The following is a 13,358-nucleotide window of genomic DNA, read 5'->3' as shown; positions in this document are numbered from 1 at the left end:
AAATACGAGAAATATACTTTGGTCATATGAAAAAAAAATTTAAAAAGGGGGGGGTACCTGGGTGGCTCAGTCAGTTGAGCATCTGACTCTTGATTTTGGCTCAGGTCATGATCTCAAGGTTGAGAGATAAAAAACCCCACACTGGGCTCCACACTCAGCAGAGTCTGCTTGTCCCTCTCCTTCTGCTCCTCCCCCCCCAAATAAATAAATAAATAAAATCTTAAAATTAAAAAAAGAAATATATTTTGATCATATGAATGATCAAAATATATTTTTCTTATAAATCATCATATCACAGTCATCATTCACTGAGTGCATATTATGGGCCATACATTATACATTATCTTACCTAGAACTCACACGCACATAAAAAAATAAAGTCTGTATTACTATGCCTATACTGCGGATTAGGAAATTAAGTCCCAGGGAGGTTCAGTGCCTTGCTGAGGAGCATGTTACTAACAAGAGTCAGAAGTGGGACTGAAACACCAGTGAGCAAAGCCTGCACTCTCTTACCAGGATATGATGAGTCCTTTTCAAATATTGGCTTTTTGAGATTGAAGAAAAAAATACCATAAATAAGATTAGTTACCCACCAAGTTACTAATTTAAATGGATTTGTCTTTTCAATTCCAAGCCACTGAAACAACAGACAATGAGGTCCTTCAGAAGCCCTACCCACTTCTAATAAGTATGTATGTGTTATTCATGGGTATATCATGACCTTGAAGCAGTGGGATAGGAAAATGAGACCTGTCACAAAAGAGCACTGAGGCACACAGTTTAAACTTCTAGAAATAGAGGACTTTCAGCAGGGATGTCAGAGAAAAAATCTAAACCTGTCCTGTAGCATTCACATAATTCATGGATCAAATATATCCTCCTTCTCCTCAACAACTATCTTGCCTTTCTAATCAATTAACATTAAGGATTTAACACAATATTAATGCTTGTTGAAATTAATTATTAAAATAATTTCTATGATATCAATGGGCTTCACTCTAAGAATACAAACAAAAAAGTAAAATATGAAACAGGCAAAATTGAAGGGGAGGATTCGCTACCCAATACTTATCTTTTATTTTACCAAAAAGTTCACTCGTTTCTTAAAATAGCAACCTTTCCAGATTTATATTATTTACTTATCCTCAACTTTTCAGAAGCTTTCCTTGGTTTTAAGCAAGGTCTATCAGTGACCATCCCAGGCACAACGTTCTAGATATGCCCATCTGATGGGAAAACATTAATAATGTGTGAAAACATCCACTATTTCATTTAATCTCTCCCTGGGCCTGTTTCCTAAAAGTCACAAATATACTAATGTATATTATCTCAGCCAAATTACCTGGTCTAAGTCTAAACCTGACAAAAATCCTGCTCCCTGTTTCCTTCTACTGTTGTGTACGGGGGCTGGGAGGGTGAATTATCACTGCGGGTCTGCTATCAAGTAAAGTAACGAAGGGAAAGATCAAGGAGGAGGAAAGACTGGTCCAGTGGAAAGGAATGGGAAGAGGAGGAGGCAGAGTGAGGGTAAGAGGGAGGCACTTTAAAACAATAAGATGATGACCTGAACAGGGCTCCCAGTTCTGAACACCAAGTTCCAAACTCAACTCTGATTCTGTTTCCGACCTTGGGCAAATCTCTTGGTTTCTCTGAATCCTAATGTAGATCCAGGAAGTTAGCAAAGAAATGAAGACAGAATAAAGTTTCTTACAGAACCCAGTGAGATGCCTGTCCTTGCTACTGATAAAAGCAAAGCTAAGCTACCTAAGACAAAACAAAAACAAAAACAAAACAAAACAAAAACACCAACTTGGTATTAATAAACCCTCTAGGGGCACCTGGGTGGCTCAGTCCTTAAGCGTCTGCCTTCGGCTCAGGCGTGGTCCCAGAGTCCTGGGATCGAGCCCTGCATCGGCTCTCTGCTCCGCGGGAAGCCTGCTTCTCCCTCTCCCACTCCCTCTGCTTGTGTTCCTGCTCTCGCTATCTCTCTCTCTGTCAAATAAATAAATAAAATCTTTTTAAAAAATAAATAAATAAACCCTCTAATTTGCCAGAACAATGTTTAACTCACGAAATGCAAATCGTTTAGTGTCAACTCTCTTCCTTTACCCTCCCCCACTTCTAAACAATATCAACACATTCCACTCTCAGGTTTGCCTTTATTTATCTATGTATTTTTTTTAAAGATTTTATTCATTTATTTGACAGAGAGACACACTGAGAGAGGGAACACAAGCAGGGGGAGTGGGAGAGGAAGAAGCTGGCTCCCCACGGAGCAGGGAGCCCGATGTGGGGCTCGATCCCAAGGTCCTGGGATCATGACCTGAGCCAAAGGCACCCGCTTAACAACTGAGCCACCCAGGCGCCCCTCAGGTTTGCGTTTAGAACATTTTCCCTGACATTTTGTCTTCGATTTACTTCATTACTTTAACTAAATGCCTTATTCTAAAAAATAAAAAAAATAACAATAAAAAGAATAGAATTCCACTCCCTTCAGCATTAGCGCCTTAGAGGTCCTTTTTTATAAAGCAGTTGGCCTAATCCAACCCACTCTCGCTTAGGCTTCACTGCATCCAGTTATATTTTTAATCTCTCCAACCTTTTTTCTTTCCTCCTACTCTTCTCTCAGGCCCTCTCCAGTACATAGTATCTCTTCATGATAAAGTGATAGTCTAAATTAAATGCTTTGTTGTGGAGTCAGACACTGAGACACAGATAACCACCTCCCCACTTTGACATCGATACTTCAGTACATGCAGCCTTGAGTTAAAATGATACCAGCTGCCAAATGACACTGGAAACTCATATACCGTCTACTTTCCTCTTATATCCCAATTCAATTTCAGAATTGTGGGTTTTCAAGGTTTTTTTCTCTTTTTTGTAAAAATAAATTGACATAGTATAAATTATTTTGTCCCAGTTTGCATTATACCCAACTGCATTTATTTTACAAAACCACTTGAAAGTTGAGATCTCATACCTTATGTTGTCAGTTCTCTTTTTATACATACATCAGCTTCTGGGCATTCATACTTCCTACTATATTCTTACCCAGCATACTCAGAACTCAATAAATACATGCTCATTGACTTGATTTGCTCATATTTCTCAAGAGTACCAACAGGAGTCATATCCAAGGCTAAACCTCAGCTTGGCCACTTACGAGCCATGTGACCCTCCACAAATTACTCCTCTCTAACCCTGAGTTTCTTCCCCTATTGACATGGGGATGTGAAAACAGGTAAAGTAAGGAAAGCATGGAAAGTATATTAACAGTGCCCATGCTAGCAACCCAGTAAGGCTACACAAACACTGACCTCCTTCTTCCTTCCACTTTATATAAATGTGTTTAGTATTATATAATCCATTGGGATTTTTAAATTAATGCTGAGGGGCACCTGGGTGGCTCAGCATTAAGCATCTGATTCCTGATTTCAGCTCAGGTCACGACCTCAGGGTTGTGGGATTCTTTCTCTCCCTTTGGCCCTACCCCCTCTCTAAAAAGAATGTTTTTAATTAATTAATTAATCAATTAATGCTGAGAGTGGGAGAAATTACAAAGCAGACTTAGAGGTAGGCAAAACTTTGGCCATACAGGAAAAAAAAAAAATGGATTCTTCTATACAGTACATTAGTTCAGGGCTCTCTCCACTTGGCTCTGGTGGGAGAGAAAAAAATCATCTATTTCCTTCAGCTGCTTATAGTACCCTCAATATCAAATAAATTATATTAATAAGTAAACCATCATAATTTAATTCCATTTACTAGCCCTAATAAAAGGTACTACTACCTAAGAAAAACACCTAATATACTAAATGTAGATAACCTAATAATCTCTAGCATAACAGCATAGCTAACTATTAACTTTCCATTCCTCAAAAGTTCTGGATGACTGCCTATCCAAATTGATTCTTAAAGAAGTTAATCAAGTGCATTTTTTGATATCTGTTAATCAAAAGTAAATTTCAAAACAGAGATATCCTATCCAGGACAGTTTACCTGGTTGTATTGCTTCGCAGATACTATTAATAAAAAAGAATTAAGTTGATTGTGGTACTTAAATCCTACCAACCGTAAATTTGTGAAAACCTGAAGTACATTATGTATGTTGATTCAGCAAAAATATCTTTGTAATTTCAGGTTTTAACAATTCATCGCTGGATGAAAAAAAAGTTCATGTGTCTGATTCTTTATTTAAATGGACTCTTGGGAAACATAAAGCACAATTTTCAAAAATTATGACAACTTAATTGTTAGCATCCATTTACCTAATAATTTTAACATCTGGAAGGCATTTGTTGAAAAATATTCACTAATTCAGGTGCTTTGATGTTTAAAATATTTTCCCTCAATACAAACCTATTTCTGAATTAAGAAGTTTTACTAATATGAATGCTTCTATGCCTAATCTCATTTGCAGTTGGAGAACTCTTCCCTCCTCAATTTTTAACTACTCTCCTGAAATCAGTCAAAGGACTTAAGAATAGTGTCTATCTAAGCCATATAAATGACTTACGGATTTTTTTTTTAATTATCTGGTTATGTCCATTGCAACAACAGCATCAAATGGCTATTAAGGTTCTCTCTCAAAAAAACTTTAATTAGATAATCAACATATCTGTCTCTCAAACATCATAATTAAATAAATATACATTTGACATTTCCACATTGAAATGCACTCCCTCAACATAGTCACTTTTTAAAAAGTCTTTTTTTAATCATTAATCACAAAACCTACTCTACTTGTACAAAATTAAAAGTCTATTTACCACTCAGACTAGAATAAAATAATGTGGAATTCTCTGCCTATATAACTAGCATTGAAGAACTAATGTTTTTAACAAGTATATCATTACAAAACATTTGCACATTAGCAACTAGTACAGTTTTCATTTAACACCTCCATAAACAAGTTATATGTACTCTAAACACATACTTAAATAAACAACCCAATTACATGCTGGAGCTCCCTTCAAGAATGTCTAATATAGTAAAGTACCTATCTTTTAACTAATGTTGTTTCTGCCTAAGGGGTTGCCTCAAATCTGTGAAATGAGGCGAGGTAGACAAAAATAAATATGAATAATACTATTAATATGGCAGCTTCTTGTTCATTTAGGTGGTGTTTTTAAGTGTTATCAAAGAAAGAAGTTAAAAGTATTTATCAGAGGATTTGGTAAATCTAAGTATGGAGGGAGCAATATGGCACAGAGGTTTTATAGTATAGGTATAGAGCCCAGACAGGTTGGATCCTAGCTCCACTGTTTTTATGTTAAATTAAATTAGCCATCAGCAAGTTACTCAAACTCTCTAAAACTCAGTTTCTTCTTCCGTAAAATGAAACTCGTACGAGTACCTTCCTTTGTGAGGTTTTATGAGTATTAAATGAGATTACCCATGTAAAAGCCTTTAGAATACACCTGATGCATAGCAAGCTCTCAATAAATGTTAACCACTATCATCATCATCTCACTGCACTGTAAAAAAAAAAATGGATATGAAAGTAGTTGAGTAAATTCAGTTCTTCCATACACAAACCAGACAAATGGGCAGACCCCCACACGGGATAATGAACCCCTATATTCACACCATGGGTCTCAGCTTCTACTCATTAGACCTTACGCTGCCTCTCACTGCCAGTCTATATCTCATCTGAACAACCAAAAGAACAATCTGGTTACTCACACTATATTACATTAATATGTAAATTCATCACTTCAGAAAGAAAATCACAAACAAGTAGTTCATTCACGACTCATTTTATTCATAACAATCTCAAACTTGTCACCCCAAAATTGGATTTTACAGCTACAGTTAAATGAAGTAAACACATTCACAACCAAATTCATTCAGTGGTATCAAAAAAAAGTCAATATATATCTGAGAGAAGAAAATAGTCCATTAAGTACGGATTGTTAAATATTGAGGAAAATGCATCATTATTTTGAAGAGAACAAGCTTAAATGAGAGCAAACACAATTCACACAAGCAATGACCCCTTGTTTTATGACTACATTCGATAACTGCACATACGCCAGAGTCTTAAAATGAAAACAACTACATGTAAAAGAAGAAAGTTTCATCCTTAAAGGAAAGAACCTTACCTTTATTGCAAAATTGCTGGATAACAAAAAGATAAAAGGTTATAGTGGAATATGAGTAGTTTTTTTCTGCCTAGGACCAATCTCCTTTCAAAATTGAGAACTCCTTTTTCCCTAAGGTTGGTTTATAATTAGAAATTAGATTCCTCAATAATTCAATGACAGAAACCTTTATTAAAGTCAAATGACCTTTTTAATTAATTTTTTTCCTAATATATAAGCTCTGCAAGGCAAGTGTCATCTCCACAGATAATAAAGCCTTATATATTTATTAAATGAGTTTTGCCCTCTATGTTCATCCTTTGATTTGATATTTTAACAGTAATTAATTATTGGTAAAACTTTTTTAAAAAGTATAACAAAATACTAACGTATTTTGCTAAATGCTCTGATTTGTATAATGCTTATAATGTCCCTATTTTTCATTCTATCATAAAAACATTTAAGCTAAAATAATTTACTCTTCCATATCTCTTTTTTTGAAATTCTCATTTTAAACGACGATAGCTAGTGAGGGGAAATGTATACAATTTTATTATAGCATTAAGAAGTGTGTCGGGACAGAATTGAGATACGTGCCTAAAATTGACATTAGGTTCAAAAGCTCTTGACACAAACAATGCATTTATAATACGGCCCATCCAAGTAAATATATGAAAGATGCATAAAAACATGGTAATGGCATTTGAATTGCTATTTTAATCTTTAAGTATTTGTTTAAAAAATAAAAGTAGTTAAATGACTATTAGGGTACCATGTTAAATGTCCTGGAGTTTGAAAATTCAAAAATACATTGTCCTCAAGCCTCACTTTCCCTATGGATCCCACTCTAAACTTAGTGAATTTCATTGACAATAAATCCAAAAAAGTAAAACCCTTATTAAGTTATATGACTGCCCCATGTATGTTTGAAATCACATTCATCCATCACTTCACCATTAATCTAAGACGACATATGTAAAATGTTTTACCATCACTTTCTCATCACTCAAAATGGTAAAACAGAAGTGATTAAGAGACAGGCAAAGATACCAGCCAACTGTCAGCAATTTTACTTTTTTATTAGGATTCTAAGCTTTTCTAGTTCATACAAGGAAAAAAAGAAGACTATCAGACAGAGCATCAACTGAGAAAGAAGAATATGCACTTTATAGACACTAACATTCCCAAAAGAGATGTGGGAATATCGAAATTTTACACACGACCAAACACTAACAAAAAAAGAAAAAAAGGAACAGGAACCTTCTGAATCTAAAATCACTTAACCAGCCAAATAAAAAGAGTAAAGTACAATCTCTGGATTGTCCCCACTCCGGCCCACTGTCTTACTGCCGTACATTTCTACCTGGTTTACTATAGGAAACAGATTTCAGCTTTCGTAATGCTTTTAAATGGGCTTTTCTTGGCAAATGTCTGCACTCCTCAGGCGAGGCCGTTAAGGTAACTTAATCCCTCACGAATTGCTCAGGGGAAAGAAATGCTGATTCTCAATTCAAAAAAATTAATCCTTTCGCTTTTTCTGTGTTAAGAGTCACGATGAAACCCATAACTATAATTTAGATTCAGTATTTTATCTTGAAGACTCGCAGGACAGATGAGAGCGTAGGGAACGGAAGATGATGCTGGGGGAGGGGGCGCAGAGAGAGTGCGAGAAAGATGCTGGTCAATTCCGAGATGATGCAGGAATGACATGGCATCTGGGCAACACAAGTCCACGTTCACCCCCCTCAGAGTCTGTGCCTCGGTTTCTCTGACATAAGCCTGGAGCTGTGAATAGGTGCACACGCGAACACACCACCTTTTATTCTTCGACTCTTAGGGAGAATGGTGGGGAAGCGTGGCTGGATGAAGCTTCACCACAACAAACGGTTTCTTTCTCCTCGCACCCCGCCTCTCCTGCTAGGGGCAAGGGACGACTGTCTCGAACAGTAGACAGCTGAGCGGAGCCGAGAACCGGGGCGAGAAGGACAGCATCTCCGTGGGGGGCGGGGGAGATAAAACCCCAAAGCCTCACAGAGAGCCTTGGGGAGGCTGACAGGAAAAGGAGGGGGATGTGGAGCCGGGAAAACAGAGGAGACGGGGACGGGGAAGCTCCCGGGCATCCAGGCATCCAGGCTCCCCGAGGCTGGCGCGCCGGGCGGGGGGGAAGTCGATCCCGGGCGGACCCCCTCCCCCGACTCCCCGACCGGAGGACGGAGAGGAAATGGCTTTGTATCGCAGGATGAAAGACAGACAGGAGGGCCACCAGGCGCGGGGGGCGGGGGGGGGGGAGACGGAGGATGCCCGGAGCCGGGACGACCCCGCCCGCCCCACGGACACCGCCGCTCTGCCCTCCATTCTGCCTCAGCCCCCTGTCGGTCCTCCGGCTCCCGCCGCCCGGGCGCGCTCCAACGACCCCGAGCGGGGTCGCCAGCCCCGCCCCCCGCGCCCTGCGCTCTCACCTGCCCACGAAGTTCTCGAGCACCGAGCTCTTGCCCGCGCTCTGGCCGCCCACCACGGCGATCTGCGGCAGCTCCAGCAGGCAGCTCTGTCCCAGCGCCGAGAAGGCGTCCTGCAGACGGTTCACCAGCGGGATCAGCTCCTCCATCTCCCGGTTTCCCATCCTGCCAGCGTCGCCGGCCGCCCGCTGGTCCCTGCTCTCCTCTGTGACCTGGCTGGGGAGCCGAGGCCGCGCCGCCCTTGTCGCCCCTGCCGCGCTGGGTGCTGTCAGCCGGTTCCAGCGCAGACGTTGGAACCCGCCGCCAGCCAGCCGCTCGGCTCCTGACAGCTAACGGCTCGCAGCGCGCCTGCGCGGGCGGGAGGGGCGTGGCCTGGTTCCTAGGCCGCCCCATCCGCGCCCCGCCTGGCTGCAATTCCGCGCGAGGGTTCCCAACCCGACACCTCGGCCCGGCGCGCACGCAGTGCCTCCCAGCTGCAGCCAGATGCCACGACCTCTGTCTCCTGCTACCAAGGCTCAGACGCACAGTTACACCGCTTGGCCAGGGAATCAGCCTCAGCTACAAAGCCAAAGACCAGGGGCAAGCCCTGATAACCACTCAGCCCTGTCACCAGCAGTAGCCGTCGTACCTCCGTCGCCGCCAGAGTCACTTCCTAAAAGCAAATCTCATGTTCTCACGCCCTACTTCAGAACCCAGCTCTTCTCAAGGTGGCCGGCCTGTGGAGTCTAAATTCTTCCATCTGATATCCACTTCGGGACCTGCGTAGTCTGACCCTACCTAATTATTCAACTCTAATGATTCCATCTCCCAGCCCCGTCGAAGCAAAGGTGGAGCTTGTCGTGCTTCACCGCACCACTCCCTCTCTTCACTCTACCACACTCATTCGGGCCTTTGCGACTCCTCATGCCATTTCTCCTGCCCATCTATCTCCTCCTTTAGGGTCTCTCAAAGAGCGTATACTCTGCACACGTTCTGTTAAATGTAGCAAACTGAGACGTGCCTGGGCCTCGGGTCCTGTGCCTGCTGATGGAGACACAAAGATAAGTGGTCGTGCTTGCTCAGCCTCCTTTGAGGGTTCCTCTTTTTTTTTTATTTTATTATGTTAATCACCATACATTACATCATTAGTTTTTGATGTAGTGTTCCATGATTCATTGTTGGAGTGTAACACCCAGTGCTCCATTCAATACGTGCCCTCTTTAATACCCATCACCAGGCTAACCCATCCCCCATTCCCCCTCCCCTCTAGAACCCTCAGTTGGTTTCTCAGAGTCCATAGTTAGAGGGTTCCTCTTTACAAATAGATACACATGCTCTCCTGGATTTAATTCATGGGCCTTTTCCTATCTCACACTTTATACTCTACCCGAGGATTTTGCCCTGGGTTTAATTCCACATACTGACTAGCGACTACAGAAATCTAAATTGCTAGCCCACCTCTCTCCCCTTTACCACAGACTGAACTCCAACTGGTCCTGAACCTCACTATCTGAATGTCCCACAAGTACATTTGACTTAACTTATTCAAAACTGAAATCATCTTTTCTAATCTCAGCATTTAATCCTATGAAGTTCCCTTTAACCCTAATAAGACTTGTGTAAAAAATGTCCAAATGACCAAAACACTAAGAATAACCCAAATGTCCATCAAAAGATGAATGAATGAGCAAGTACGGTCTGGGCATACTTCTAAGCAACAAAAAGGAGTGAACGTTTGATACAGCAATAACATAGTTCAATCTCAGATACATTATGTTGAGTGAAAGACACCAAAGAGTACATATTGTATGCTTCCATTTATACGAAGTTGTGGAATAGGCAAAATTATCTATGTTGACAGAAATCAGAGTACTGGTTGCTTTGAGGTGTAGGGACTGACTGCGAGAGGCGCCAGAGATCTTTGTAAAGTGATGGAAATGTTCTATATCTTGATTTAGATATGAGTATACATTCGTGGACTCATCGAACTAAACATTTAAGATCTGTGCATTTCACTGTAAATTGTATCTCACTTTTTTAAAAAGCAAAAGAGCAAGACAGGCCTGAATGCATCATCTCCTCCACTGAAGTGTATCCCTAGTAGGATATCTGCCTAACATACTTTTCCAGGAATCACCCCTCCATCCACCACACGGTTGTTGTCAGAGTAGTCATGAAGAGAGAAGGGCAGGAAGAGCAACTAACCGTGCCCTCCAGCATGCTTCCTATCTCAGCAAGAAGCCTGCCCAGTCCCAATCCAGGATCTGGAAGTCATTCTACTCCTTTTCTCTCTCTCTCCCTCATCCCCTACATCAAGTTGGAACACAAATTATGCCCATTCTACCTCCATAGAACCCACCTCATCCTCTTCATCTTTGCTGCCAGTGCCTCATTTATAACTATCATTTGTTAACTACCTTCTTGTACGCTTCCCATATATACATACCCTGAATAGATCTTCATTGTTGCGTTTGGCACATTGCATTGAATCTCCGATTTACATGTCTCTTTCTTCCACTAATGTGATAGGCAAAATAATGTCCCCCTACCAATGATGTCCACATTTAAATCTCCAGAAACTGTGAATATGTTACCTGACATAGCAAATGGAACTTTGCAGATGTGATTAAACTAAGGACCTTGTGATGGGGAGATTATGCTGGATTGTCCAGATGGGCCCAGACTAATCACATGGATCCTGAAGAACAGAAAGCCTTACCTGGCTCTTTCAGAGGGAGATGTGACTATGGAAGAATGGTCACAGAGACCCAACTTTGCTGGCTTTAAGATGGAGAAAGAGGGGGCCAGAAACCAAGAAATGCTGACTGCCTCTAGAAGCTGGAAAAGTCAAGGAAACAGATTCTCCCTAGAGCCTCTAAAAGGAACACAGCTCTGCTGACTCCTTGATTTTAGCTCAGTGAGATCTGTGTCAGACTTCTAACCTATAGAGCTGTCAGATAATAAATTTGTGTCGTTTTAAGCCACTAAGATTGTACTAATTCATTACAGCAGCCATAGAAAGCAAATACAACTAATGATAAGCTTCTTGAGGGCAAGATCCGTCTTTGTGATTTTCAATGCCTAGCACAGTGCTTAGCACCTAAGGACACCATAGTCAGTGGGGGACAGACATAAACAAACTATCACAGCACAATGTAATAAGTGCTCTGATCCAATGGTGATATGGACTGACCTGTGTCTCCTCAAAATTCATATGTTGAAGCCCTCAATGTGGCTGTATTTAGAATAAGGTTAAATGAGGTCATAAGGATGGAGCACTGATCCAGTAGGACTAATGTCCTTAGAAAAGCTTGCTCTGTCTCTGCCATGTGGGGACAAAGGGAGAAGCCAGCCATCTGCAAGCCAAGGAAAGAGTCCTTACCAGGAACCGAATCAGTCAGCACCTTAATGTTGGACTTCCCAGCCTCCAGAATTTTGAGGAAATAATCTTCTGTTGTTTAAGCCAACCAGTCTATGATATCTTGTTATGGAGGCCTGAGCAGACTCAGACGCCACGTTTTTTTAAAGGAAAAAAGGGAAAACAAGATGGGACTCAGGGAGTAACAATTCCATCTGGGGAGGCCTTGATGATCTGTCTTGCACTCTGCTCTGTGCTGTGAGGAATACAAAAAACTCAGAAGCCCTTGCCCTGAGTATCCCACATTCTAATGTAAAAGACAATGTTACCATGCATTAGACAGAGAATGTACAATCATTATATAAATTTGCATTTCATGTGCACTGAAGCCATGCATGTCATATCTATTCTCCAGAACTTCTTCAAATCAGTCCCACCCACCTACTTCAAGAAACCAACCTGAACTACTTTTGCTAATTGGTTTCCTTCTTTATTTCACATTTCCAGAGTCAGTTCTGCAATAACATGGAACCAGGAGGAATTTAATACACTCAACACGCTTTTCGCATAAATTAATCTAAATAAAACAAATAGCAAAGAAAACGAAAACTCAAAGGGGAAAATCTAAGGGGAATTTTTGACACAAAGACTATCTATACCTTTGAGGGTGGGTGTAAAGCTGAAAAGGGGAGCCTGGTCAGCCACCCCTGCTTCCTGACTGCATCACATGGTCACCTCAGCCCTGCTCCAGCACCAAGTGATGAATACAAATTCCTGTTCTCTAACACACTTGTTTCCACGCCACAAGGCAGAAGATTCCTAAAGGTTAAGGGCCGTTTTCAGGTGTGGCTCCCTATCTAAGAAGTTAACTTTTCTTTTGTTTTGTTTTGTTGTTTTTGTTTTCAAAGATTTTATTCATTTTTTTGTCAGAGAGAGAGAGAGAGCACAAGCAGGGGGAGCTGTAGGCAGAGGGAGAAGCAGGCTCCCCACCAAGCAAGGAGCCCGATGTGGGACTCCATCCTAGGACCCTGCGCGACCATGACCTGAGCAAAAGGCAGATGCTTAACCAACTGAGCCACCCAGGCATCCCAAGAAGTTAACTTTTTATGAACACATCAGAACTGTTATTGAAATGAGTATTTTCCTTCAGAGTCATTTTGAGAAGCAACAAGCCTATTGCAATAATGCTGCATTTCATACAGTATCAGTGGAACATCTCCTTTGAAATTAATAAACCTTATCCAAAAACTCAGACTCAGTATTCTACAGTCACACATCATTTCAGATGAACAGAATATTATCTATGTTGATTTCCTACCAGATTCATAGGACTTAGTACCAAATAAATTTTGGCTAATTCTAAGAATTAAATATATATGTTTAAATATATGTATCTTACATAGACATACATTTTTAAAATACGCTACAGGCTGTGATGGAACTGGAGGGTGTTATGCTGAGTGAAATAAGTCAATCAGA

The 13,358-nt window shown here is 41.0% G+C and overlaps 1 protein-coding gene across 8 annotated transcripts in view; it reads right to left on the bottom strand.

The window, feature by feature from the left end:
- DNM3 (dynamin 3) overlaps positions 1 to 8,861 on the bottom strand; it is a 569,456-nt gene extending 560,595 nt beyond the window's left edge. For 7 of the 8 annotated variants that reach the window (XM_025878034.2, XM_073900029.1, XM_073900023.1 and 4 more), the window contains exon 1: positions 8,546 to 8,861. In XM_025878034.2, the coding sequence (XP_025733819.1) occupies positions 8,546 to 8,706 (161 nt within the window). In that variant the 5' untranslated portion in view covers positions 8,707 to 8,861. The remainder of the gene's footprint in view (positions 1 to 8,545) is intronic. The other variant, XM_073900028.1, reaches the window with a different exon arrangement.
- Positions 8,862 to 13,358: the final 4,497 nt, after the last annotated feature.

Source organism: Callorhinus ursinus, unplaced genomic scaffold (assembly GCF_003265705.2).
Source record: "Callorhinus ursinus isolate GAN/ISIS: 27379988/994484 unplaced genomic scaffold, GSC_fseal_2.0 scaffold13, whole genome shotgun sequence".
In the NCBI taxonomy this organism is placed as follows: Eukaryota; Metazoa; Chordata; class Mammalia; order Carnivora; family Otariidae; genus Callorhinus; species Callorhinus ursinus.
Note: the sequence above shows the minus strand (reverse complement) of the source record. Positions and strands in the feature narration are given on the sequence as shown.